General features: G+C 43.4%; 1 protein-coding gene and 1 long non-coding RNA gene across 2 annotated transcripts in view; one reads left to right on the forward strand and one right to left on the reverse strand.

Moving 5' to 3' along the window:
* LOC125234550 (protein bicaudal D) overlaps nucleotides 1-16,456 on the forward strand; it is a 30,081-nt gene extending 13,625 nt beyond the window's left edge. Inside the window, 11 exon segments of the mRNA XM_048140830.1 lie at nucleotides 7,156-7,380; nucleotides 8,222-8,459; nucleotides 9,098-9,258; nucleotides 9,418-9,558; nucleotides 9,700-9,909; nucleotides 9,912-9,963; nucleotides 10,302-10,439; nucleotides 11,066-11,257; nucleotides 12,796-13,053; nucleotides 15,762-15,928; nucleotides 16,249-16,456. Of these exon segments, the coding sequence (XP_047996787.1) occupies nucleotides 7,156-7,380; nucleotides 8,222-8,459; nucleotides 9,098-9,258; nucleotides 9,418-9,558; nucleotides 9,700-9,909; nucleotides 9,912-9,963; nucleotides 10,302-10,439; nucleotides 11,066-11,257; nucleotides 12,796-13,053; nucleotides 15,762-15,928; nucleotides 16,249-16,323 (1,857 nt within the window). The 3' untranslated portion in view covers nucleotides 16,324-16,456.
* A 2,813-nt stretch (nucleotides 16,457-19,269) lies between these two features.
* LOC125234522 lies at nucleotides 19,270-21,810 on the reverse strand. The gene is made up of 2 exons (XR_007178010.1): nucleotides 20,914-21,810; nucleotides 19,270-20,725 (listed from the first exon to the last, which is right to left on the reverse strand). It is a non-coding gene; the product is annotated as an uncharacterized LOC125234522 (long non-coding RNA).
* Between the last annotated feature and the right edge of the window lie 669 nt (nucleotides 21,811-22,479).

Here is a 22,479-nt window from a genome sequence, read left to right on the forward strand (position 1 = left end):
TAATCTCGGTTAATCGGTAGCGATAGTGCTTGAGCAAATCAACCGTGATGTAATGCGACTGACGTAAGCGCACGCCGGGAATCCATAACACTGGTCCAGAAATACACATTTATACACCCGGCCTTGATTCGCTAGTGAATGGTCCAGGTTTTTAGAATACGATAGTGTCTGAAGAATGGTGGTGCAAGTGTGAGCAGACAGTGTGTGAGTGCCTAAGAAATGGATTTGTGAATTTACGCGAACATGGGTGACGCTGAGACCGGTGGCGAGGTATGAGTGAAAATATTTCAGATTATAGATACATGTGCAGATTTGTGAAAGGTGGGGAGTAATTTCAACGTTACAAGAGTGTCGCCATGACAACTTTTACAAATGTCAATTGAAAACTCTTGTAAACAAACAAGACGCATGTAAACGTTGCTAGCATCTCCCCAGCCGAGGTTTATATTAAATAAAAAAAGCTGAGTGCCATTTTAATTAAAATCCGAGACGGTATAACTTCGATTCTTAATAAAAAAATTCAAATAGTTCAATATTATTCGAAAGATGGAGGGCAGTAATTGCTTCCGCATTTTTTGCGACTACGACGAAGACTTAGGAAAAATCTATTGAAAAATACTCGATTAATTCCAGAATACCTATACTGATACCACGTTTTTACAAACTGGTAATTGTGTTTATAGTTTTTAAAACTCTCTTTTTAACTTTCATTACATCTGTTCTTCGGCTGATAAGTCTATGAAACATCAAAATACATGTAATTAGGTCATGGCTGAATTAAAATGGTGCACAGACAACTATCAGTAATTCTATCAATTGATTAGGAACTACACCTACCAAAGCGGTTTTAATAAAATTTGTAAAAAGCATACCATAAATTCTAACCTTAATTTTTCGTTAGTCTGAAAAGATAAATAAGACTTTATTCATGACTTTGAACGAAGTTTTATCGCAAAACATCGTATAGTGCTCTATTGTCCAAATCTACAGCGAACTTAATACGACCTCTCCGTTTCGTCCTTTGTGCGTCAAACATATGCTGAAAGTTGGAAAGGGAAGCCTGTCGAAGTTGTGTCGTATTTCACGCAGTGTTTACTGAGATAATGGACCGTTGTTGACACGCCGCACGCCGCGACTGGCGCTCCGCCAACCGTAGGGCTCAAGGGCGTACGACCGCTTCACTACACCCGACCAGTGTAACCCCCCCTTCTAATTACAAACAGTTATTAGAAAAGACATAGGTCAGCTTACACTGGGGTTATATCGCAGACCTGAAAAACGGTTTTCAAATAATGATGTAGCAAGCCACACCATTACCCTGTAACGAGCGTATCCTATACCCGCTAAGATGTAAACACTTTCGTACGTGATTTGAATGCAAAGCTTTAAGTTACAAACTCTACTTTCCGCGGTCGCAAACGTAGTTTTAGTGTTAAGGGCTTTGCGTTATAAATTTTGAAGTGCCTTGACCTGTTTTTTCTGAAAAGCTAGCCAACGGTCATAAAACAAAGTCGAGATAGCCCAACAGTTTTTCTTCTGTCCGGTGAAAATTTAATCATTGAGCGACGACATAAACCAAATCCTTCTGAAATCACATTCAACTGTAAAATTTCTCTCTCACTGGTCTTATCGGAAGATCAGCTTTGGATTTGAAAGTCGCAAGCAACGTTCTAGGAAGAAGCCATTTCGTAGCACTTTAGTTTTTATTTTGATCCTTTATGTCAATGTTCCAGGCCCGTAGCCGAATGGCATTTCTGCGACGCGACGCTGCAGAAATGTAGTCTGACTCTGTCGCGCCAATACGCAAGAGCGATAGAGATACTTAGATAGCTACGAAAGAGATATTATCGTGAGCGTTTGTGCATTCGGCTATTACGCACACAGTTATACTTAATATTATTTTATACTGCTAATTGCTGAAGTCGTGTTCCATAAAATGGCTTTTTGAGTACATCTATGCAGTTTTTAGGGTTCCGTAGCCAAAATGGCAAAAACGGAACCCTTATAGTTTCGTCATGTCCGTCTGTCCGTCTGTCCGTCTGTCCGTCTGTCCGTCTGTCACAGCCGATTTACTCGGAAACTATAAGTACTACAGTGATGAAATTTGATGGGAATATGTGTTGTATGAACCGCTACAAAATTATGACACTAAATAGTAAAAAAAAGAATTGGGGGTGGGGCCCCCATACATGTAACTGAGGGATGAAAATTTTTTTTTTCGATGTACATACCCGTGTGGGGTATCAATGGAAAGGTCTTTTAAAATGATATAAAGTTTTCTAAAAAACATTTTTCTTAAAGTGAACGGTTTTTGAGATATCAGCTCTCAAAGTCGTAAAAAGTATGTCCCCCCCCCCTCTATTTTTATAACTACGGGGTATAAAATTCTAAAAAAAATAGAGGTGATGCATGCTAATTAACTCTTTCAACGATTTTTGGTTTGATCAAAGTATCTCTTATAGTTTTTGAGATAGGTTGATTTAACTGTAATTTTGGTTTGCTGCTACGGAACCCTTTGTGCGCGAGCCCGACTCGCACTTGACCGGTTTTTTATTCGGTCTATTTAAGGCCGACTCGTAATATATTCATAACGTTGCGACTGCAGGAAGCTGCATTATACGACTCGTTCGAGACAAAACAGAGTATTTCGATACAGACTTCTATGGTAGTTACTATCTTTCGACCATCAATTGGTTTTGGAGACCAACGAGATGACTGTCAGATTAATTTAAGACCGGCATCCGTTATTACTCATTAAGTTTTATTAATAATTACTTCTTATATTACACTATATGCCAACCAATAGACCTACATTTTGGTCGTACATTTTAAAAACGTTTATAAAATTAATGCTCGATTTGCCAATCGGTTCGATTTTCCATTGAACAGCACGCACACAGCACGCGATCGCTTTGTATTTATCTATTATAAGAAAACAGATATTGGAAATATGATTTATGTAAACTCAATAGGAAGGAAGGGGGGGAAGATTAAAGTAGTAAAAGTTTTATAAAAAGTAATAACTTTGTGTTATATAGCCTTGCATACACAGACGTGCTTGGAGGCATGCTTTGAGCAGGTCGTTTCTGTTATCACTGCGTAATGCGTATGACTAATTCTTTACATTGTGCAACTCTGATATGCGAAGTTGCCAACCAACCTTGAGATTCGTAACGCGCTGGCTTGATAATACTTAGCTATTAGTTAAAATGTTACCTGCCTTGGAAAGTGAAACTTGCTAAAGTATGCAATTAATTTACTAATGCACATTCAAAATTGTTTCAAGATTATCAAACAAAACAGCTGGTTGAACGTGTGAAAAAGTATTCTCAGACTGTTATATAAAAATGTGATCCAACACTCCATCTTCGTAATATTTGGATAGGATCTTTTCTACGTTGCTCAGTCACGTTTTACAATTTTGAGAACGATTTTGTTTAGGTACGCTGAGAAGCAAAATGGCACATTCACCAACAGGCGAGCAGGCAAAGTGCTCACAAATATTGGAACAGGTTACGTAGCCAAATGCACAAACGCTCACGATAGTCACGATAAACGCTCTTACATATTTGCACGACAGAGCCAGGCTGCTTTTCGTTCGGCGTCTAGCTAGCATCAACGATTGTCATTCGGTTAGACCGGCACTCGGCAGGCACTTACAATAAACATGCTTGCGTGTCCCGTATTTGTTAGCAGGTGAGCACCTTGCCCGCTCTGATGTATCTGATGGCGACTGCACAACGTTTCTATTAGGCTCCGCGCACACGGGCGACAAAGTTGCTCGGCGACTTTCGTATTTGTATGAAAAGTTGCGTCGCCTCGTGTGCGCACCTTCATACTAGCCCATATAGACCGAGCGACGGAGACAAAACAGTTTTGTCGCCCGTGTGCGCGGATCCTTAACGCACACATATAAAAGATTTCTGTATCCATTTCTGTATCGATTTCTGGTCCATTGAAAATAGTATCCGAACGTCTCTAAAAAACTGCGGGTAGACGTATGAGCAAAAGCACGCCAATTTTAAATAGGTCGCCATATTGAACGCTTCGCGTGTCGCATTAAATCTGAACTTTGCGTTTGTCACAGCGGAGTTCAAACATTTAAGTTTTTACTGTTGCTGCTATAATGAATTCAGGAAATAAGGTAACATGTCTTTCGTTTAACATGAATAGATTATTAATATTGAAAACCTTTGCATGTAACCTAGATGTTTGCCGCAACTGTTTATTTTCAAATGGTTCTCCAATATGACTTTAAGTAGAGACACAACATACATATTAGTTACTTCTAACATTACTTTGAAATATAAAAATAAGACTCGATAAACGCCACCGAAACACCGCAGAAATGTAGTCTGGCTCTGTCGCGCCAATACGCAAGAGCGATTAAGATAGATAGTTACGAAAGAGATATTATCGTGAGCGTTTGTGCACTCGGCTACGCAAACTGACCACCAGCAGCTTTTGGGCCCTGCCCCGCTAGGTTTATTGTTGTGATTGTCCTTTGTATGTATTATGTTTTTACATTTTATTTATACCGTATAAAACCTAAACTAAAATTAAAAAGTAAGGTAACATACGTAAAGTTCCGGAAGAACTAGGCTAAGCCCATAATGTACCTACATGTAGAAAATGTCTATAATTTTTAGAGCGTGCAGCCGTGCACTTAAGTGTCTGCAGGAAATAAAGTAATTGTTAGTATTTAACGAATTAATAACTCGTCATTACATTTACTTACATAAATCCTGTATACGAGTAAATCTCGTATATTTTAATTTTGTTGGCGTAATGAAACTTTACTTTCTAAAATCTTTAGAAGATCATTCGTTTACTGATCAGGTCTCGTAGATCCCGACGTAATTTTCACCCGCATCCGGCTTAGGCCTTGTCCTCAACTAGAAACTAGTCGTCAATTGTTCCAAATGTCTCTATAACCATTGTTCCAATCATCAGTGAAAGCTTATTATCAACGTTATTCAGTCACCCCTACAGGCGGCTTAGCTGAAGTGACGAATCGTTGACACTGCGTGGCCATCGAAACGCTGTCTGACTGTCGCACCACTATAGAAGAGCGATAGGGAGAACTATCTACGTAACGATTACCAACTCTGTAAGCGAATGTGGCGTTGGCTAGGGTACCCTGGGGCTAGAGGCTACATATTTAGTGGCAATTTGCGGGCCGCACCTCGTGCTAGTTAAGCTTGGTCGCCACACCCAGCCGTCATGACTTAGTAACAGTGCGCTGAGGTGGCGTTACCCTTATTATTCAGTCTAGACGCCAATTACGCGCCTTTATTAATGAATGGATGAGGGTACTATGTACATTGTTTTATGGATAGTAGTGTCCCTATTTATAAATCCTGTCATTCATGATGATACGTAAAGTCTAACTGTTAATGATATGACGATACGAGCCAAGGCACGAGACCTCTTTTTAGGGTTCCGTAGTCAACTAGGAACCCTTATAGTTTCGCCATGTCTGTCTGTCCGTCCGTCCGTCCGTCCGTCCGTCCGTCCGTCCGTCCGTCCGTCCGTCCGTCCGTCCGCGGCAGTAACCGTTAGCACCTCAATATGTATTTCACGCCAACAAAGTGCAAAAATAAAAAATGGAAAAAAATGTTTTATTAGGGTACCCCCCCTACATTAAAGACTCCAACCCCAACGTGTGATATATTGTTGGATAGGTATTAAAAAATGAATATGGGTTTGCTAAGATTGTTTTTTGATAATATTAATATTTTCGGAAATTGCGTCCCCCCCCCTCTAACTTTTGAACCATATGTTTAAAAAATATGAAAAAAATCACAAAAGTAGAACTTTATAAATACTTTCTAGGAAAATTGTTTTGAAACGGAAAACTACGGACTGAGTGTGGGAACGCTCTTGGTAGACTCTAGTGGCTTTTGGGACCCTCAGAGCAATCGGACTGTGTCTGGGAAAGGTAGCCGGGGACAAATCCAGGACCTTCCGCCGCACTCTTGATGTTTTTGCTACGCTGGAATACTCCTAAAGAGTTATGCGCCCCAGCGCAGATCAGTTGAGCGGGTCTCAACTAGATCTGAGTGTGGCGCGAGACCGTTAATGACACGAAATATACTTTGCTCTCGCTCTGCAAAAATCTTTTACATGTATATAAACATCATTATATAACGTAGTGTAACTTATTTCTGTTTAGTCAATGGAGCCAATAATAAGGATCGTTGTAATAGTCGGTCTCGGGACGGATCAAATTTCAATTAACAATTACATATTCAACTTTACTTGTGGGTCGGATCGTAATTTCCGACCCGAAATTGTGAAAATGAGACGTGAATTTAGGTCGAAGCGTCTGGCATCCGTTGGCTTGTTGGATGGACGACATTCGAAAAACTGCGGGGCACTTCTGGATGGGATTAGCCCAGGACCGGGATAAGTGGCGTACACGAAGGGAGGCCTATGCTCAGCAGTGGGCGATTAATGGCGAAATGATGATGATGATGATGAATTTAGGTCGATGCCTGTTTGTCTACAAATGGTTTTATGTCTTTTACAGAGTATCGCCAAACATCTGTTTATCAATAGATAAACCAATAGCCAATAGGTGTACGAAAAGCGATCGGACTCGTTATAAATGAATTCTGTGATTGCGTGTAACAATACGAATATCGAGTATAAATCTCGGCTTGTCCTGTTTGCCGGACGACGACCTGTTGGCGAAATTAGTAGTTCATTACCGCCGCGGAAGTCTGCAATGTTTGACCTGATTCTGTATTTTTATCATGGACTAACACGGCCGCTTTTCACACTTTATTTTATAAAATATCATTTTCTATTTAGATACGTCAATAAACGCGAAACAGCAATTCGTGAAGGTGAAGGTTCATAACTTTATTTACCTTAAGATGAATGTCTTAAGATCAAGTCGTATAGTGTAGGAAAACAAAACAATGCCACTTTAGTATCTCGACCTTAACTAGCCCTAGGTTTGCTAGTGTCGCTGTTTTATATGACGCTGTGTTTGAAGCTATAAGCTGTGTTCTAAATCGGCAGATATTATCTAAGCTAGAATCACAATATCCACCTTTAAAATCGTGATCATAAATAAATTTCATGCGGAAGCTAGTGTAACTATCTATTAAACCATCTGATTTTTTTAACTTATGCCTTTGTTCACAGCTACGCCACGAGCTTGAGCGCGTCGTGAGCGAGCGCGACCGCCTGCTCACAGAGAGCTCAGAGCTCGGCGTGGACAAGGCCTCGCGTGAATCCGAGCGCGCGGCGCTTCGGGCGGAGCTACGCGAAGCGCGACAGAGGGAACAGAGACTCCTGCTAGACATCGGGGACTTGGAAGACGAGAACATATCGCTACAGAAACAAGTGTCTGCGCTAAGATCATCGCAGGTATGTTCGTAGACAGCTAATCAGAGCGTAGGAGCGTGAAATGCTGTCGCAAGGCCACGCGTGAGTACGAGCGCGCGGCGCTTCGTGCAGCGCTACGCGAAGCGCGACAGAGGGAACAGAGAGTACTGCTGGATATCGAGGTTTGGGGGACGAGAATATATCGCTGCAGAAACAAGTGTCTGCGCTAAGATCATCGCAGGTATGTTCGTAGACAGCTAATCAGAGCGTAGGTGAAGTGGTGTACTGTTGCAAGGCCACGCGAGAATCCGAACGCGCGGTGCTGCGGGCGGAGCTGCGCGAAGCGCGACAGAGGGAACAAAGGCTACTGCTGGATATTCGGGGACTTGGAAGACGGAATATATCGCTACAGAAGCAAGTGTCTGCGCTAAGTTCATCACAGGTATGTATGCCTTATTTGTTCTTACAGATTCGTCACAAAATGATGCGAGTGTGTCTTCAGCCTTCGCAGCGGTTTTTGTCGAAGCATAGAGGCCTTGATGACAGAACCGTAAAAGTTTTCGCGTGCGCCGTGTAATTGCGAGCTCGGCGTACATAAAAGAGTCAAATGAGCCTACTTCGTCTAAACACATATAACATATTTTTTGCACGAAAATGTAATTGATGTATTGAAGTTTATAGAGCGGAACTAAACTGAATCAAGTCCTAGTTTTTTCGACAGTTACGAGTAGCAGAAATAAGTGTGCTATCGACTTTATCTCACGAAATCTACTACATAGTAAAATTGTATCAGTAAACTTCTACAAATTGTAAGATGATATTTAGAAAGTCTGTTAGGTACATATTTATTCCATTCAAATTCAGACAATGATAACTTTTCCAGGTGGAATTCGAAGGGCTAAAGCATGAGGTCCGTCAACTACGCGAAGAAGCAGAGAACCTTCGCGCGGCGGCCGATGAGACCGCGGCGCTGCGCCGCATCGCCGAGAGGCAACTTGGCGAGGCGCTCGAGGCATTACAAGCAGAACGCGAGGCGAAGTTCGCCGCGAAGAAGGAGCTTGATGCGCATCTTAGCCGTGAAGCAGCTTATAATATCACCAACCTGGCCTACAGCATACGAGGTGCGTATACTCTGATGAATAGGTTTTGGGGCAGAGAATCTTTAAGCAGCGGTCAATGAGACCGCGGCGCTTCGTCACATCGAGAGGCAACTTGGCGAGGCGCTCGTGGCATTACAGGCAGAACGCGAGGCGAAGTTCGCTGCGAAGAAGGAGCTCGATGCGCATCTTAGCCGTGAAGCGGCTTAGAATATCACCAAACTTGCCTACAGCATACGAGGTGAGCTCTTTGACAAATAGTGTCAGGATTGTAGCAGATTTGAGAGAGCTGCGAGATATTAAAGAATCCAAGTTTGCTATTTTTGATTGAATGATTTTGCGTAAAAGAAACAATACTTATAATCCCTTATTAATAATAGCCCTTTATTATTAAAAAAATAAACATTTAAACAGAAACGGACTCCGCGCGCAGAAACAAGCAACTGACGATGCGCCCGCTCCCGAGCTTTCGAATATTCGGCGGGCGGAACGAATCGATTACCGAATATTCGGTACGGTATGCCAAACAACTATTCGTTGCATCTCTAATCTCGACCCGCACGCAGGCAACTGACGAGTTCAATAACATCATTACCCACTGCAATATACAATTTCGGACATATCCATACTAAACTTTTAACACTTCTTATTTTGTGTTGCAGGCATGGGCGAAGAAGGTGGTTCCGAAGAAGGGTCCCCCGGCGCGTCGAACTCGGAACTGGCCGCCGCCATGGGCGAGCACCACGCCGACCTGTTCTCCGAGGTGCACCTGCACGAGGTGTCCCGCCTGGAGAAGCAGCTGGAGCAGGCGCACAACGAGAACGTGAGTACAGTGTGCAGGCGAGCTTGCACGAGGTCTCGTATTCTGTACATTTTATAGCAACATTGTTAAAATAAATGAAAAGTAATCACAATTTTTGTTTTATTGACGCACTGCTTTAAATCGTAATATTAATTGATTATTTGTGTGATGTGTCCACAGAGCCAGCTGTCGGCGTCAGTACGCGCCGCACAAGCGACGGCGGAAAGCGAGAGCGCGTGCGCTTGTATGCTGCGCTGCGGTCTACAGCGCGCCGCTTCTCGCGTCACCGCGCTCGCCGCTCTCCACAAGGAGACACAGCCAGTACGTTCATTATAACCTTTTTATTAATTAGTTTGGCTCAATGATTCAAATTGAATCGTGGTCTTTGCCGAATCGATATTGCGTCAGTAGAAGTGATAGTAAAAGAGATTGATAAGTTTCAACTTGTCTTTGTTTCTATAGGACGACGAGAAGACGGAAGGCAGCGGCGGCGTGCCTCCCCGCGCGGCGGCCTGGCTGACGTGGTGGCGCGTGTCCGGCGGCGAGCTCACGGCGCTCGGCGCCACCCTCACTGAGCTACAGTCGGCTTCCGCCCCGCCTGATGCCTCGCCCGCGGCACTGGCTAGAGCGTCGCTGGCTGAACTCAGTGACAGGGTGGCTGAGGCTGAAGTCGCGCTGCTGCAGCGTTGCAGGCGGATTGCGACTTGCTCAGGACTTTGGCTGGAGGTATACTAACTTTCAAGCATTTGCCTTATGAAGCTCGTCGAGCTGGGCATTGCGCTCAGTAAGGCCTGATTTAGACGGCGTGCGAACTCGCATGCAATTTTAGTTATATTGCGGGCTGTTGAGGTTACATACAATTATGCACAACAGCCATCAAATACCGCAATGTAATAGAACTCGTATACGAGTTCTCGTACCGTCTAAATGGGCCCTTAGCCTAACATTTCGCTTACGACCGATAGAGTGGGTAATGTTGAAAATTCATAATCAGGGAATTCGACATAATCAAAACTAAAAAAAAAAAAAAAACATTTTACTAAAATTTTATTTTTTTTTCTCAGGAGCTGGACGTGCGTTGTCATCAGCCGCGCCGGCACTCACGTCGGCAGCCGAAGCTCTCGCACAGATGTACCACCACGTGTGCGCCGTCAATGGCACGCAGCCTGAACGTTTGTTGTTGGAACACGCCGCCACAGACGGTAATCATTATTTGCTCATTTAATTCAAAGCATCGTATTGAACTTGATATTGACATTTGTAATTTTGTAGCGGGTCTATAAAGCACTTATGAGGATTGACGTAATATTTTTGACTTTTAAAATAATTTTTTCTCAAACATGCAATGAAATATTGTCTTTACGTTCTTTAAAATGGGCTGGGAAGTATCGCTTTTTGGGCGCAACAACTCGAGAGGACTGTAAAGGGATTTCATATTATTTTTCAGGCCTAGGCCTGCAAATGTAATGTACTATTATGAGTCGTATCGTAGTGGTTCTATGTCTTCGCTAATAGCCACAGATCGGACGATTCGGTGCCATTCGTCTGATGTTTTTGGAATAATTAATATTACTTACGTTAGAAATGACGTCAGAAGTCCGATCATAATGCATTTCACAAGTCGCATTTACTTGTATTCATTGTTTGTAATGTATTTTTTATGTAGGTTTTTGCCTTTATAAATTTAAGTTTTCTGTCGCATCGGATTTATCTGTAACGTCATCGAAACACGATTTCGAATAAATACATTTCATTAAAAAATGTTACGTACGTGGAAGTGTACATAATACCATCCCTCACCTGCAATAAAGTGTGTTATGTCGTGCAGGTGCCGGCGGCGACGGGCGCGGCGCGGAGGTGGAGGACGCGGCGCTGGCGCTGGCGGCGGGCGAGCTGGAGGGGCTGCGCGCCGCGGGGGCTGTGGCGCGCGCCGCGGACACGCTGCTGGACCAGCTCACGCACCTGCGCGCCGCGCTCGACGCCGCGCTCGACTCGCGCCGCCACCACCACCGCGCGCCCGGTAACCTACCATCATTATATCCGACTATACACTAACCTATTCTAACGATGCAGAAGTCTATCGCAGATACAAAAAAAATTACGAACGTTAAATTCTGTAACAAACAGTTTCATGCGACCGACGTGGCTGCTCAGTGCCAAACGGTGTGAGCGGTGTTACGCGCGGCACCACGAAGGTTCCGATGAGTAAGTTACGCGAGCCACCGACGACCCAAAAAAAATCATCCGTTGCAAAAACTATAATTTTAGTACCGCCTGAAGCAGTGGAACTGTATAAATCCTAAAATTATACCCACTGTCCTATTCCTTGTGTCCACATTTAACCTACACATTCTTCCCAGCTTCCAACGACACCCTATTCTGGAAACAGAAATACTCCTGGAACACCATTAAGAAGGCTAAAGAACAATGCAACGCCAAATACAAATCCACTGACGTGAAACGAAAACTTACCCTCCTTACTCCCAAACTGCAGAAGAAAATGTCTTATGAACAATGCACCTATACAGGTGTCGGTCGAGTGAAGGAAATCACCGACTACTTCGAACACATATCTAAAAACTCTATAGAAAACAAGCTAAGAATCGATCGATCGAACGATTGCTTCTCGAAATTCAACATTAACACCGCGTACAATAAGACTATTCCTAGAATAAGGAAGCCTGTGACAGCTAGGAGTCCCGCGAACTTTCATTCGGAGTGGAAGAACACGTTAAAACAGAGCGCGCACTGTCGGGTGCAGAACAATAACGTGTTGAGTAGCGTGGGAGACTCTTTAAGACTGTTACTGCTGCACTATATTATGTGAACAAGGTGGAATTGTAAGATATAATGTCAATTTTATTTCAGTATCAGGTAGGGTAGTTAGTTTATTAGACTTATTATAAATTCCACCTTATTTGTTGGTTATTTCAATTATTGTTGGTTATTGGCGTGGTAGTTGGTTATTTTTTTAGATAAATTCCGGATTCGAGCAAGACTCGAACTCACGACATTTCAGAACACCTCGACTCAACCCATATTCCAAGTCCATTCATTCGCTTCCGTCAGTGTATCCATCCATAGATTCTATTCATTTTGATTCCACTTTAAATATCGTAAATTAGCTAGGAGACTTCTCTGCTCCATACAGATATTAATTTAGTCATGTAGTTTCGTATACAAGTTTAACTTTATTTTCAAACATCGTAAGTTCAGCAATAGCAAAGAGGATCGAGTATTATAGAGAATTACTGTCAAAGTAAAATGTGTAATCACAGTGCATAGACTGCCATCTCTCGACACAAGCTTAAAACTTTTGAACTTCAGTTTTGACAATCTGGCCCATATTGTTAGCGTGATATGTGTTAAAATGTCAAATATTAATAGCGCCATCTAGCCGAGCGTTCCCCAAAGGTGTAACGCCATCTAGGCCACCGTACCTTTTTCTCTATGGCTTTGAGGTGCGTTTTTTTCTTAGACCTTATCCGTCTATACGGAGTTACATATGTCTTTGGCAATAGTGTCTTAATCCCTATACTAATAACAATTACTTCCCAGGAATGGAATCGGAAGAGCGCGCCGCCGAGCTGGCCGAACTCCAAGAGCAAGTGATCAAGCTCAAGTCGCTCCTCTCGACCAAGCGCGAGCAGATCGCCACCCTCCGCACCGTGCTCAAGTCCAACAAGAACACCGCGGAGGTGGCGCTGGCGAACTTGAAGAGCAAATACGAGACCGAGAAGACTATTGTCACGGAAACCATGCTCAAGCTCAGGAACGAGCTGCGGCTGCTCAAGGAGGACGCTGCTACCTTCTCCAGTGAGTAACTTTATACTGTAGTAGACAGAGACAGCACCAGTCAAGAGTACGAGACAGAAGACTATCGTTACCGAGACCATGCTCAAGCTCAGGAACGAGGTGCGGCTGCTCAAGGAGGACGCTGCTACCTTCTCCAGTGAGTAACTTTATACTGTAGTAGACAGACACAGCACCAGTCAAGAGTACGAGACAGAAGACTATCGTTACCGAGACCATGCTCAAGCTCAGGAACGAGGTGCGGCTGCTCAAGGAGGACGCTGCTACCTTCTCCAGTGAGTATCTTTATACTGTAGTAGACAGAGACTGCACCAGTCAAGAGTACGAGACAGAAGACTATCGTTACCGAGACCATGCTCAAGCTCAGGAACGAGGTGCGGCTGCTCAAGGAGGACGCTGCTACCTTCTCCAGTGAGTAACTTTATACTGTAGTAGACAGAGACAGCACCAGTCAAGAGTACGAGACAGAAGACTATTGTCACGGAAACCATGCTCAAGCTCAGGAACGAGCTGCGGCTGCTCAAGGAGGACGCTGCTACCTTCTCCAGTGAGTAACTTTATATTGTAGTAGACAGAGACAGCACCAGTCAAGAGTACGAGACAGAAGATTATTGTCACGGAAACCATGCTCAAGCTCAGGAACGAGCTGCGGCCGCTCAAGGAGGACGCTGCTACCTTCTCCAGTGAGTAACTTTATATTGTAGTAGACAGAGACAGCACCAGTCGAGAGTACGAGACAGAAGACTATCGTTACCGAGACCATGCTCAAGCTCAGGAACGAGCTGCGGCTGCTCAAGGAGGACGCTGCTACCTTCTCCAGTGAGTAACTTTATATTGTAGTAGACAGAGACAGCACCAGTCAAGAGTACGAGACAGAAGACTATCGTTACCGAGACCATGCTCAAGCTCAGGAACGAGCTGCGGCTGCTCAAGGAGGACGCTGCTACCTTCTCCAGTGAGTAACTTTATACTGTAGTAGACAGAGACAGCACCAGTCAAGAGTACGAGACAGAAGACTATCGTTACCGAGACCATGCTCAAGCTCAGGAACGAGGTGCGGCTGCTCAAGGAGGACGCTGCTACCTTCTCCAGTGAGTAACTTTATACTGTAGTAGACAGAGACAGCACCAGCCAAGAGTACGAGACAGAAGACTATCGTTACCGAGACCATGCTCAAGCTCAGGAACGAGGTGCGGCTGCTCAAGGAGGACGCTGCTACCTTCTCCAGTGAGTATCTTTATACTGTAGTAGACAGAGACTGCACCAGTCAAGAGTACGAGACAGAAGACTATCGTTACCGAGACCATGCTCAAGCTCAGGAACGAGGTGCGGCTGCTCAAGGAGGACGCTGCTACCTTCTCCAGTGAGTAACTTTATACTGTAGTAGACAGAGACAGCACCAGTCAAGAGTACGAGACAGAAGACTATTGTCACGGAAACCATGCTCAAGCTCAGGAACGAGCTGCGGCTGCTCAAGGAGGACGCTGCTACCTTCTCCAGTGAGTAACTTTATATTGTAGTAGACAGAGACAGCACCAGTCAAGAGTACGAGACAGAAGATTATTGTCACGGAAACCATGCTCAAGCTCAGGAACGAGCTGCGGCCGCTCAAGGAGGACGCTGCTACCTTCTCCAGTGAGTAACTTTATATTGTAGTAGACAGAGACAGCACCAGTCGAGAGTACGAGACAGAAGACTATCGTTACCGAGACCATGCTCAAGCTCAGGAACGAGCTGCGGCTGCTCAAGGAGGACGCTGCTACCTTCTCCAGTGAGTAACTTTATATTGTAGTAGACAGAGACAGCACCAGTCAAGAGTACGAGACAGAAGACTATCGTTACCGAGACCATGCTCAAGCTCAGGAACGAGCTGCGGCTGCTCAAGGAGGACGCTGCTACCTTCTCCAGTGAGTAACTTTATACTGTAGTAGACAGAGACAGCACCAGTCAAGAGTACGAGACAGAAGACTATTGTCACGGAAACCATGCTCAAGCTCAGGAACGAGCTGCGGCTGCTCAAGGAGGACGCTGCTACCTTCTCCAGTGAGTAACTTTATATTGTAGTAGACAGAGACAGCACCAGTCAAGAGTACGAGACAGAAGACTATCGTTACCGAGACCATGCTCAAGCTCAGGAACGAGCTGCGGCTGCTCAAGGAGGACGCTGCTACCTTCTCCAGTGAGTAACTTTATATTGTAGTAGACAGAGACAGCACCAGTCAAGAGTACGAGACAGAAGACTATTGTCACGGAAACCATGCTCAAGCTCAGGAACGAGCTGCGGCCGCTCAAGGAGGACGCTGCTACCTTCTCCAGTGAGTAACTTTATATTGTAGTAGACAGAGACAGCACCAGTCGAGAGTACGAGACAGAAGACTATCGTTACCGAGACCATGCTCAAGCTCAAGGAGGACGCTGCTACCTTCTCCAGTGAGTAACATTATTGTAGCTAATTTAGTCAACTAGTCATCAGGATACGTAGGCAATGCACAAACGCTTACGATAATTTCGTAATCGTATTAGCCAGCCATTTCTATCGCTCTTCCCTATTGGCGTGACAGAGCCAGACTGCCTTTAGATCGGCGTTCGGCGTCAACGATTGTCATTTCGGCTAGACCGGCTGAGCTTAATCCAACGGCATGGCAGAGGTGGCTCTCGCAAACCTCAAGAGCACGCATGAAACCGAGAACTAAAAACTGCGCTTTTTTCAGGTCTCCGCGCTATGTTCGCGGCGCGTTGCGAGGAGTACGTGACGCAGGTGGACGAGCTGACGCAGGCGCTGGCCGGCGCCGAGGACGAGAAGAAGACCCTCAACCAGCTGCTGCGGCTCGCCGTGCAGCAGAAACTCGCGCTCACGCAGCGCCTCGAGGAGCTGGAGGCACGATTCGAATTCAGTTATGTTTTTTCCTCTAGATGGATTATTGGTCAGTTTTATCACCAGGGCCCGTAACTTTCATGCCGATGTATCTCATTCGTCATAATTAATCATTATTCATTTTAATATTGAGTCATTTATTTTAACAAAACTATTTAATAAAGCTTTCAGATGGATTGAATAGATTAGTGGTCGATTGATGAATAATGATTAATAATTAAATAAAACTCTTGAATCATCTATATGCAGCGTGACGTCAAATTTATGTCATCGGCATGAAAGTTACGGGCCCTGTTTATCAGTAACGGTCTCTGTTTCCGCAGGTGGACCGCGAGATGCGCACCCGGCGCGTGCCCAAGGCGGCGGGCCCGACGCGGACGCGCGGGCGGGATTTCTAGCGGCTCGTGCTCGCGCTCAAGGCCGCCGCGCTCGCCCTGCGCGCGCTGCTCGCGCGCCCGCCGCACGCCGCGCCGGCCTCCGGGCTGCCCGCCTCCCTCTCCGCGCCCGACATGCGCTGACCGGCGCCGAGTGCACGGCGAACTCCGACCGACGCTCGCTCGATCCTTAACCTGCGGTAACTGGCGCGGCCGGTAGGATCCGACGTCAGACCCGAAAGGACGACCTCTTCTAGATCAGTGTTATCTCTCTCGGCGGTCGCGACGTCTGATCGATGCGAGTTTTTAACGAATTTACCGCGTCGCCCCTCCCTCCTTTCGCGACGCTCTGCGACCAGTGGCGCGAAACTTGTCGATTACGGACACGTACAGTGATTAGTGATTCCCGGGGCGCCGCGCGGTGACAGTTAGTGAGCGCGGCGCCCCGACGTTTTTTATAAATCGTTCTTAGGCAACTAAATTATTTATACGTTTTATAAAATTATCTTATTAACCGTACCAATAAGATTAGGCGGAGGGGCCCCGCCGATGTGGGCGCGCGCGCGACCCGGGACTCGAACCGTCAAACTGTGCAATAGCGCGCGCGCCCGGGGAGTTAGACTTGTCGGCGGGGCTCCCCCATGAATGGTTGGTGTTAAATTAAAGTTGACTGATTTTAATGTGTGACGCCCGAGCGGGCGGTTGTTGTTGTTCGCGTCGCGTCGCCGACTAGTGTATCGAATTTCCTCCCATTCGTATCTATTGCGCCGTCAAATTGATGTTGATCGAGTATTTTTGTAACGGTTGCGGTGTATTTTTATTACGCGAATGAATTTATCGCCGTTGTTATGTCGAACGATATATCCCTTGCGAAGCAGATTTTACTATTATTATCGTGTCGAAACAGGAATTATCGATAAAGCCGTGCGAAGTTATTTTTTATGACATGTTTATAATATAATTGTACGGTTCGCATATACATTTAATGATTACGAAATCCTCTACTAGATACGAATGTTTAAGTACGTCCAAAATGAAATTTTTAAAAATAATGATCGGTGTCCATCCATTGTGCGCAAAAAGACTATGTAATCTGTTCTATAGTCGGTGTAGAGTTGTGTTGCGGCCCTCCGCCGTACTTCGTCCATCTTGTTGTAGAGTAGTCCGCGTTTGTTTGACCTGCCGTCCCTGGCCTCGCGCCACTCGCGTCCATTCTTGTCCAGCGCCGACCGGCCGTCCGCACAACACCTGTGTCCTGTGTCTGTTTCGCTCCGTATTTTTATCTATAAAAACAAACCGGTCTCTAGGTTGCTCAAATCTTGCTCACGGCGGTCGGTCGACGTTTCTATTATTAAGAGGAAATTTACAAATATTATTGACTTGTTACGGTATTGTTTACGTTGTGTTACGTGGATGTGATAGGCGGCTCGCCTCGGCGCGACGTAGTCGTAGTGTCCGGACCTAGGCTAGTTCGACCGTTCCATGTAGGGGCACTCGCCCGTAGTTGTAGGTATTTCTACTGGATTAGATATTATAGTTGTAGTTATACGGTAACCTCCAAGTATACTTCGTAGGTTATCTGTGAGATCTCCGTCGAGATGCGTAGTGAATTGGTTTGCAATATTAACATTACTAGCATAATTTGTTTGCATAGCTCAAAGCGGGCTCGCCCGAGGACCATAGCCTTGCATTTATTGTTTTTAGACTATCGTATGAATTAGCTTTTATCGTAGCCTTTTATGTACTTAAACGATGGACTTACCAGCAGTAGTTAGTATTTATCTTTATTTATATTTATCTCTAGCTAAGCAGCAGACATCGTTTATGTATTATTTATGTCTAGTCAATGTTACCGCCGCGCGCGCCGCTGCTCGCCTGCCAGGTACTCTGTTGATTGTATTTGTTACCTTGTGTTGTAGTATTACTATTTTTCTTACGGTTGCTATTAAAATCAGTATTTAATTGCCCTTATCTTCCGTCTTATAAGCGAGAAATTAATTATTTCTAGTATTAACATCTGGGTGGAATCAGGGCAGCGGCGCGGACGGACCATCGTCAAAGTGTTCATGGTGGCAAAGCACTATGTCTATTTATACTTTTATCACTATAAGCCTCTTTCGTCCACATACATTTATCTTGACATTGTTATGTTTAATAGTATTGTACACAAGTTTTTGACATCAAATCATTTACATTTATTTATATCAGATTGTTATATTTTGTTAAATGAATTTGACTACACGAGCGGCGGCTAGTAGGTAGTTAGCTGCCGTCCGTGTTACTGTGAACCGCGGCCGGATCTCGGCTCATCGCACGTTGCGACGTGTAATGACCGATGAGTCCGAGACCCGAGCCGCGGCAGAAGTCGCTCGATGTCTGCTGCCACTCGGTGGTGGTTCAGACCGATTAACCAAATATTTCTTTATTTATACACCTTAACTCTTTAGAATAGGTACTTATTTTTCTTAAGCATAGATAATATTTTCTATCATAGAAGATGATTGAGTTTTTATAATCATTAAAGATTTAAAGTATTTAAAACGCGCGCTAGTTTATTATAACATGATTTAGTATTGGGCAAACGGTCGCATGGATGTTCCCTTCATCTAGTCCGTAGCCGACGTCAATATTGCACAGTTTGATGGTTCGTCATTTATTCCTAGAGTAGACCTAGACACGCAAGATGGCCTCTGTTGCTTTTAATTCACGTAATCATATCAGATTACAAGTCTTCGCATAATAGAATCTCAAACAGATGTAACTAATGAGCTTTAGATGTTGTGTTCGCTGTATTCCGGTCAGGACAGATCACGAACCAGTCTCGGGAACATATCATGACAGAAGGAATATATTTTCAAACTGTAAGGCACGCCGTGTTGTCGCAATGACTGATAACAATCATGTATGAGAATAATAAATTATTATATTTAACATTTTGCTTTCATTTTTGGGTGTTTGAATAAAAATCTGTTTATGTTTGGATAGTTTATTTAGGTAGTCAAGTGTACATTATTCTTGGTGACTGCTACCAATAGATCGTACTCTAACCGGGCATTAAGGCACCTCTATTCTACAGAGATAACTGATCTCCCTATATGGCAACTTGCTTGCGTGGGGTACCGTTATCTCTAGTCTTGTGACCATACGTTATGAAATATCTTATACGGCAAAGCCTTCTAAATTATATGACTCATTAAGATTTCAAATCACGTGGCAGAATTAATACACTTTTCTTTTCACAGGTAGATGTTAAGATACTTCCGTAGCTAACTGCAAATAGTAGGTAAAGTTCACCATAGTCCCCGGTGAAAGTACAAAACCCGTTTATGTCAAATGATTTCCGTACCTACTTGGGCTTTTTAACTTTGTCGGATTATCGCAGTCTGTTACCAACAGTCTGCGGCTAGAGTCGGACCAAGCTAAGCTGGCAGCGATTTTGAGAGCACAGAATGCGCGGTGTTTTAAACTTCTATAAAACTATGAGAGGTAAAATAATTAACAGGGACAGTGCTACCCAAATCGCTGTCAATTTTGCTTGATCTGGCTACCCGGGAAAAACGCCCTAATCATGAGGTTGAAAGGATATTAAAATGGGTCACCATGTAGACAAAAGAGTCTACGTAAAAGTGGCCAGTTTTTTTCACTCTTGGTAGCGTATTAGCCGCGCACCGAGTTGGCTCAACTTAACTGCAGCAACGGTGGCTAAATAAGTGTAAATGGGCCCTTAACCCCTCGTGTGCGGATGGGTCAAAAATCGTGGGTTGGAACCCACGGCTATGCCATGTAGAGCAAACAATTTTACGCACGGATCCGTGCATAAGCATACGATGAGTTAATCCGACATTGTCCAATACATTGAACAGGGTAACTAGGACCAACCATTATGCCACCCTATATGTTAAAATATTAATCTTATTTATAAAAGTAATGTTAAATAATTACGTATTTATCATACGTTTGTTTAAAGAAAATAACAATTTTAAATAATATTTACATTTAGACAACTAAAGTTAAATAAGGGTTACAATTTTATTTTGACTATAATTTAGGCGGTACAAAATTACAATGCATTACATAAAAAAATAATCACTATCCAAATCGTTATAATTAAACACACGAGATAAATAAATAGTTTGTTATTATTTATATATTTCAAAGATTTATTGATTGTATTAGAAGTGTGTAATAAATGTGTTTATGTTGTTACAAATAAAACCTAAGACAACTTCGTGCTTTACATTGCCAGCTAATGTAGATGCGATACGATATACGATAATGATAAATTGATAACTATCCACCAAACGCCACGAATCGCATTAAATCGTCATTTATGATTTAATAGATTTTTAAGTTTGTTGTCAGAAACTGAATCATCTCAGGCTCAACTCAATATCGCCATCTGGTGAAAAATGATCCAGAAATCTCTCTTAAGGTAGCATTCGGATCCCAGCAGTCGCGACCCTGGGGTGGGGCCTACCGCCCCCGGCAGCGCTGCTCGGTCGCTTGCGTCGGAAACTATCGCATATAAATCCCTACAAAGCGGTGCGGAGCGACCCGGTCGCGGCCGCTGGGCAGCGGCTGCCGGGTCGCGACTGCTGGGATCCGAATGCTAACTTTAGAATATTCTCAAGAAATTATGTCAACAGGTTCGATAGCTATTTTTTTGTTTTTTATTTGTACTGCTGTTATTACTTAATTCACATCTTTTACAATCAATAACCCTTTGTAGACAATTAAATAAGATACATGGCTACAAGTCAAACCGAAACTTTTATATTGAGCCGGAAAGACATATATAAATACAATTTTAAATTACAATTTTTTAGTCCTTCGTTTTTAGGGTTCCGTACCAAAAAGGTACCAAAGTAACCCTTATTTTACAACATTTTTCCATTTACAACATTGAAAAATTTGTAAAAGCCGAATGACCATAGAAAGAATTAATTATTAAGAAAGTATGAATTACGTATAAAAATACTACTAGTCGACTACCTTACGAGCTAGCAAATATTGAACAATCCAACGAAAATCCGTTAAAACGTTCTACGTTCGTAGTCAGCAGCAGTGGTCGTTAAGAGAAAGTTCGTTTTGCCACACAAATATGTGCCCTGCAATATACGGAAATGTACACAATTGTATTTTTTATAATATAATACATAGCTATGCTACTACAGTGTATTTATGCTTCTGTCATATGCAAAAAGGACCTTTTCATCAGAATTTCTATTTGAAATTTCAGACGGATAAAGGGCCTATGTCGTACCTGAATAAAACACGAATACCCTTGTGTAAAGAAAGCCGTATCTTATTTTGCAATTCTGGCTCGATTAACAACCAGCTGCTGACTGTTCCTACACCTGTTCTAAGGCAGTTGCCAAAAAAGGAGCGAATGGCCCATTTTTTTTTTTTTTCAAAGTTGTTCACCCTACTGGGTATTTTTTACGCGATTCATACTAGAATCGCCAGCTCTTTCGATCCTGATAGGAGAAAAAAAATGTCCCAAGATTTCCATACATTTTTCGAACCCTCCATTCCGTTACCGCCATACAAAATGTATGAAAGAACGGTAACGGATGGGAAAAACTCTTCGGACACTTTTTTTCGCGTATTAGGATTGAAAGAGCTCGCGATTCTGAGTGGAAACAACCTAAAAAATTCCAAATCCAAAAAAAGTGGGGTGGACAACGTTGAAAAAAATGGCCCGAATAACGACAAGCAAAATTTTGATGTTAGCGAATTTACTGTCCCGCCGGCAATTATCAACAAATTAAATTTTATTGTTATACTCTGTCAAACAAGTCTGTCAGTAAATAAGAACTAAGAAAACTATAGGTATCCTTTTCTCTAGCACCCTAAAGAAAAGGATGCATATGGTTTTCTTTGTTCTTATTTACTGCCAGACTTGTTTGACAGAGTATATTAACACTACTTTCTCACGACCAGTCTGGAAACTGCCTTAGCTGCATTATTGCATGATTAAATTATGTCTTGTCAACTAGATTATTATTACTCTTGCATTTATTATTGCTATTTATGAGTGAGAGATTCAGATTTTGCTTGTCTAATCCCTTATGCTAGTATACCTATGTGATTTAGACTAATGGTTAAAAAATCTTATAAAACCTATTTATTTTAATTCCAGCACCAGGACACCGTTACACGCGTCTTACAATTATTTAT

Source organism: Leguminivora glycinivorella, chromosome 16 (assembly GCF_023078275.1).
Source record: "Leguminivora glycinivorella isolate SPB_JAAS2020 chromosome 16, LegGlyc_1.1, whole genome shotgun sequence".
NCBI lineage: Eukaryota > Metazoa > Arthropoda > Insecta > Lepidoptera > Tortricidae > Leguminivora > Leguminivora glycinivorella.